The sequence below is a fragment of the Propithecus coquereli genome, unplaced genomic scaffold, assembly GCF_000956105.1.
Source record: "Propithecus coquereli isolate 6110/MARCELLA unplaced genomic scaffold, Pcoq_1.0 Scaffold714, whole genome shotgun sequence".
NCBI classification, from domain to species: domain Eukaryota; kingdom Metazoa; phylum Chordata; class Mammalia; order Primates; family Indriidae; genus Propithecus; species Propithecus coquereli.
The window spans coordinates 77102-83751 of record NW_012153219.1 but is presented as its reverse complement, the minus strand read 5'-3'; the positions used below and the strand labels follow the sequence as shown (position 1 = coordinate 83751).

At 48.4% G+C, this 6650-nt stretch overlaps 1 protein-coding gene across 1 annotated transcript in view; it reads right to left on the bottom strand.

Annotated features, from left to right (window-relative positions):
- Positions 1-6650, bottom strand: part of DBF4B (DBF4 zinc finger B) — a 22475-nt gene that overhangs the window by 7290 nt on the left and 8535 nt on the right. Inside the window, exons 6-9 of the mRNA XM_012661499.1 lie at positions 5913-6000; positions 4291-4364; positions 2230-2266; positions 656-701 (exon numbers count right to left, since the gene is read on the bottom strand). Of these exons, the coding sequence (XP_012516953.1) occupies positions 656-701; positions 2230-2266; positions 4291-4364; positions 5913-6000 (245 nt within the window). The remainder of the gene's footprint in view (positions 1-655; positions 702-2229; positions 2267-4290; positions 4365-5912; positions 6001-6650) is intronic.

Sequence of the window (6650 nt, the reverse complement as noted above, 5' to 3'; positions counted from 1 at the left end):
GGGCTAGAGTGAGTGCCGTGGCATCAGCCTAGCTCACAGCAACCTCAAACTCCTGGGCTCAGGCGATCCTCCTGCCTCAGCCTCCCGAGCAGCTGGGACTACAGGCATGCGCCACCTCGCCCGGCTAGCATCATGCTTTTTTCATCCAGGGCTGTCATGAGATCCCATAAGCCAGAAAAGAGTTTTTCAAAGCCAAACAGAAAGGCTTCATCAAGTACAGGTGCTCTAGTAAGGGAATCCCCAATAGCAGCTCCAGCGTCCTCACTTCAGCCAAGATGATGTCTTGCACTGTACTAGCACTGTGGCTGGGCCAGTAATGATTCGGCATTAACTGTTAGCACACATCCAGGGAGAAACGAGCAGCTGTAATGAGCCTGGTTTGGGACATTATGAGCTCACAGAAGCAGAGCATTAAATGGAGGTAATTCACAACAGGACTATTAACCTCTGACTCAACTCCAAGAGCAGCATCAATTGTACAATACTCAGAGGCTCCTGGTCTTGGTGAGACTTCTTCATTACAGTGACAGAAAGTGGTTTCTAGGGAAGATGAAGGTGCAGGGCTGAAGGGCTCCATGTCCCCAGGTCAATTTGGGGCCCCTAAGCACCTCTCCCTTCTCTGTGCAGGAGCGAGCAGAGAGGAGGTCCCACTCACCTGCTCTCATCTTCGATTTTGAGGAATGGTGCCTTCAGTCTGGCCACTGGAAGGGGAAGAACACACATATTAGCTGTCTGCCCCAGCGCAGGGCCTGCACTATACAAGCAGGAAATGCTCAGGGAAACAAGGCTCTGCCAAAGCCTAAGAATCTCGCAAGAGCTGGAAATCATGCCGTCCCAAGCTGTGCCTTTCCATTTGGCAGAGGTGAGGCACCCCTCCAATCTCCTCCAGCCTCTCTGCCTGGGAGAAACGTTGCACTAGTCAGGGGGAAGCTGCAGGGTAACTGCAGCCCTAAACATGCCCTCCCTCAGCAGGACACAGGAGCTCCTGTGTGTGGGTTCTGGAGACTATCAACTAACTCAGGATGCCACTATGAGAAACCTGGCCATGGGAGAAACTCAGACCCTGCTGGTTTCTGCTGAAAGCAGGATTAGGGTGGTCAGTTCCACAAAGTACTAGGTTCTCTCTAGACCTCTGATCCTGGTGCCTCCGAATCCTGAGAGGCTTGAGAATACTCTGCAGGTGGAATTCTCCATGGGGACCCTGGGTGTTTTTGTGGGGGGAGCAGAGAGGAAGAGGGAAAAAGACTATTAAGTAATCTTAGTAACAGGATGGCAGATAAATATCACAGGTAAAATCTGGTTCCTGAAAAAATAGGGCAAACGGGTGCTGAGAAGACAAATTTGGAGTCAATTAATCAAGAGATTCACTCCCTACTAGCTAGTTATTTGCATAGTTTACAAAATCTCTTAAGCATTAAGAACCACTTCTAACCTCACAGTGACCAGGAGTCCTGTCAAAGGGGTAGCCAAGGCAGGCTGGAAGCCTGGCCAGACCTGACAGCCACAGATTCCCCAAAGACACTGGCACCTCACAGCTCCCAAATGTACTCAAGGCCACTGCTAGCATCCAAGCAAAAAGCAGCCTTTTCTCCTTGAGCAGCAGCTCCCATTAATTACTTCTTTAGGACAATTTCTTGTCTTTCTAATTAACTGAGACAGTGATTAAAATCAATTCCCCCATAGACTTCCCTGAATTTTGAGCATGAGAGAGGTGCCAAGTGACTTTTCTTAGCTCCTGTTTGTGCACAGATAAATGCCACTTAAAGTGCATCTTTGGGAGAAACATCCAGGGAGAGAAACTCCCCTGCTGTCCAAGAGAAGCCAGTAGACGGAGTCCATCAATCTGCCTGTTTGTCAGTTTCAGGGAGTTTGGCAGTTCTGAAAGCGGTAGGCAGCTGTCAAACTGCCCACCCCCAAACTGCTATTGAATCAGAAGGAAAAGGATGCTGAACTTCAATCAATGCCCAGGAACTGCCAGAGGATGCAAGAGCCAAAGTGTTGCATGGGGTCTTGGCTCTAAAGGAGTAGAAGCCCCGGCCCAGCAGCTTTGGACTTACCTCTCTCACCCCAGAAACCTGAGGCCAAGCCCTGGAAACACGAGGGGGCAATGCAACCTGGACTCGCTTCCTGCCACAGAAAAGTGAGCAGATGCTGCCACAGAGGGAGTCGTGGGGAAGTGTTCAGGGAGGGAGGGATTGCAATTAGATGAGGAAAAGCTACTACACTGACCTTTCCGTGTTCTTGACTCTGCTGCTGGACATGTTCCCTAAATGGAAAGGGAAAATAGGTTAAGGATGTGAGGGAGCCACAGGGGTTGAGGAACTGGGCCCGAGAAGCCCAGTCACTGCCAGTCTGTCCCACTTCGCTTCCTGCTGTTGTGAGACCTGCAGAACCAGACTCACAGGTCTTGAGCTAGAGCAGACCTGGGCACAATGGCTCCCTCTGCCTCCTCGGCAACATGATGAATGGTGAGCACGCAGTGTGTGAATCTCGATGGCAGCTGACTCTCTGGAGGGAATGCAGGACAGTGCAAACAGCAAGAGCTCTGAGTGCACAGGCCTGAGTGGGAACCGGAGCTGTGCCTATCTCATAGGATGTGCACGAATTAGATTAAAGCATGCAAAGACCTGACACAGAGTAGGTGGTCTCTAAATGGCAGCTTTATTTTCTAGGCACTGCTGCAGTTACAGGTGATCTCACAGGACAAGGGTGAAGACAATGGCCACTTGCCATATGCCCTATCTTGTACACCCTAACCCTGTGGGTCAAAAACAACGTTTAAGCCAAGGTCAAACAAAGCTGATATTCAAAACTAAATGGATCTTTTGGTGATGTATACCTGAAAAAATAAAATAAAATAAAAACTAAATGGAATAAAATAAAAAATCAGCTAAAGAGCTGGGAGACCCAGATGGAGAGATCCAGTGGATCCATGACTTTCTGTGACTCTGGACGCAAGGAGGTTCCCGATTCTCTTCTAGGCCACACCTTGAGGGCAAGTACAACCCAGAGAAGCCTTCCACAGTCCTTTGCATATTAGCAGATTATATCCAAAACTCACTCCAAAAGACTTAGATATCTACAAAACAGATTAAGTTAAAGCAAAGTAAAAATGCTGTGCATTGCATAAAAAGGGGGAATTTCTGATGTATTTGCTTGTATTAATATGTGTATAGAGTCCTAGAAAGATACCTGAGCAACTGTTCACATTGTTTATGTCAAGGAGGGAGGTCAGTAGTTGGGGAGCAGAAGCTAGAGAGGAGATAGACTTTTCATTGTGTACCCTTTTGAATTTTGAACAACACAAATCTATTAAGCAGTAGCAAAACCCCTAAAACTCCTAGAGCACGGAGTGTGCATACAGGAGTGTAAGGAGCTCAGCCCTGCATCCACTTTGGATGTGGTTTGCTGCTGCTGTCAGTTCTGCTCCTGGATGCCAGGCCTGGAGTGGACTAGTAGGTTTACTCCTTCCTCGGACTTAAGCTTGGGTGAAGACTCTATGGCTTTAAGTCAGCCTGGGCTCTCCTGATGTAGTACACACAGTTCTAACCACACCAAAGAAATGAAAAAAACAGGCCAGGTGTGGTGGCTCACGCCTGTAATCCTAGCACTCTGGTAGGCCAAGGAAGGCAGATTGTTTCAGCTCAGGAGTTAGAGATCAGAGCAAGAGCGAGACACCATCTCTACTAAAAAAAAAAAAAAAAAAATAGAAAGAAATTAGCTGGACAACTAAAAATATATATATAAAAAATAGCTGGGCATGGTGGCGCATGCCTGTAGCCCCAGCAACTCGGGAGACTGAGGCAGAAGAATTGCTTGAGCCCAGGAATCTGAGGTTGCTGTGAGTTAGGCTGATGCCACAGTACTTGAGCCTGGGCAATAGAGTGAGACCCAGTCTCCAAAAAAAAAAAAAAACAGAAAAACAAATGGAAAAAACAAACAAGAATTTGGAAGATGGCAGCTATTTCAACCTTCCACCCCCAGTCTTTAGGCTCGTTCCCAGGCCACGAGCATTTATGAATTTTATCTAGGCCAGGACTACCGTAGGCAGCCCACAGCTCAGGCCATAGTGATGCCTTGGCAGGGTGAGTGTGCCATGGAACAGTTGCAGGTACCACAGGGAAAAGAAGAAAGGGCAGTGCAACACTGTGGACACCAGGAATGAGGTAACTGAGAGGCTTCGCTCCTCTTCCAGAATGGCCAGGAAGAGATGGCTTGGGCAGGCCATGGATTGTCATAGACTTCACTGAAAACCATCCATCTGCCCTTTAGTTTAGCAGGATGACTTACCTCTGGTTTCTTCGGCTTTTGTTTCTTCACACATAAAGGACCAAGAGACAGCTGCTGCACGTGCATCATCATTTCTATGGAGAAGACAGAAGGCTGTGGCCAAAGGCTTCCACTCCTCATTTATCCAGCACAGCCCCTTCCAGGGCTACAGGACTAAACTTCTCCCTAGCCCAGCCCATTGGATCATACCAGCCTTGCCTGCCACCTTCTGGCTACATGTCACCTCTGCATCTCCTGACAACAGAAGTAAGGGCTAGGTCCTCTATCCCCAGAAAAGCACCTAAGCTGGCTTCATGCTTTTGTAGCATCAGTTACAACTCATTATTGAATAGGAGGTGCCTTATGACTCACTAAGTTCTTTAAAGTACTACTGAAGAGCTGCTTCTGCAGGAAAGACCAAGCCATATGAGCTACTCAGATGTACCCTTAGGTGAAAGACCCAGCAGGGGCTAAGCACATTGGAGCTTCTCCAACACTGAGGACATGAAATGAGATCAAATCAGAAATGGCTGATTTTTCAGTGAGATGGAGCCTTCTACACCCCAGACCAGGAACTTCTCCTGTACAGCCCCTAGACTCCCCTGGAAGCTCTTGGTACCAAAGGGTGGAGCAGCACCCTGGTTAGCACCTGGGGTCTGTCTCATCTGCACCAACCCCCTAAAATGAATCAAGAAAACCCCAGAGTCAGAGTGAAGCTGGGTATGAGATTAGTCACTGCTAGCCAATTTGGGGCAACTATTCTTTTTTTCTGAGACAGAGTCTTGCTCTATCACCCTGGGTAGAGTGCAGTGGCATCAGCATAGCTCACTGCAACCTCAAATTCATGGGCTCAAGTGGTCCTCCTGCCTCAGCCTCCTGAGCAGCTGGGATTACAGGTGCATGCCCCCAAGCCTGGCTAATTTTTTCTATTTTTTGTAGAGATGGGGTCTCACTCTTGCTCAGGCTAGTCTTGAACTCCTAACCTCAAGCAGTCCTCCCACTTCAGCCTCCCAAAGTACTGGGATTATAAGTGTGAGCTACTGTGCCTGGCCCATTAGGGCAACTATTCTAGTATAAATTTATTACAGCCCACAAACAGGTTGTTTAGAGTTTGAGGCAATCCTACAGAAAAGAAAGAACACAAAATTTACAGTCAGGTCAAACTGGGTTGGAACACGGGCCACACTACTCACTCTGGAGGACCATGGACAATGGGTGAGACCAGGGACAATTTACCTAATCCCTCAACTTCCTCATCAGTACAATGTGGGTGGGACTGCTGTGAGGATTAAATGAAGTAATTTCTAGCACAGAGTAAATACCTGATAAGGGGCCATGAATATTAGGATCATTTCCTTATTTGGAAAATAGGATTATTACACTAGCTTGAAGAGAGCCGTAGTGGGTTAAACCAAATAGCATGTTCCAGGTACCTGTACAATGCTGAGGCCACAGCCCGCACTCAGCTGTCATTACCGCTTGTCTCCTCCCCCACACCCTCTCACCTTTGTGGATCAACATGGTCACTGAGTACTTCTGGCTTCCAGCCACCAGATGCTTACACAACCATCATGCCTCTAAAAGGTGACATTCCCAAAGTCACCAACTCTCCTCTCCACAGGATCCTGGGGCAGGAATGGTACCGTCCACGTGTAGAATCCTCACTCCCCAGGAGCGGGCGTTGGTCAGGAGGTTGCCGCTGCTCCCACTACCTCCTCCACTGCTGCTCCCCTGAAATGACAAAGCATGAGACTTCTCAAGGCCTGCACATGACGGGGACAGGTTGAAATTGCTTCTGGGAAGCCTGAGCCATCCATGGGGGCCAGGGAAAATTGGGGGAAGGCAGGCAGGGGAGAGAGCACAGTGCCCGGAGAATCCATCCCAACCCCCAGGAAGACACCTTGTCCTCCCTACGAGCTGGCCATGTAAGGAGGGGGTCTACAGGGGATGGACTACTGATCTGCCTATAACATTCTGCTCTGGCCACCTTGGACTAGGAAGGAACATATGCTTCTAAGAGAGCTGTTTGTTGGAAGAGCCTCTGTGAGGAAAGCTCTTAACAAATAGTATACAATAAATACCAGTGGCCATCAACATAGAGCAGGAAACTATGGTGGCTGCAGACCTTCCCTGACACTGCTGGCTTAGTCTGATAGTACCATCTCCCTTACCACAGCCAATGTATCCTTCTTCTTTTTTTTTTTTTCAAAGAGACAAGGTCTTGTTCTGTCTGCCAGGCTGGAGTGCAGTGGCCTGACAACAGCTCACTGCAACCTCCAACTCCTGACCTCTCAAATGATCCTCCTGCCTCACCCTCCAGAATAGCTAGAAATACAAGTGTGCACCACCGTGCCTGGCTAACTTTTTTTTTTTTTTTTTTT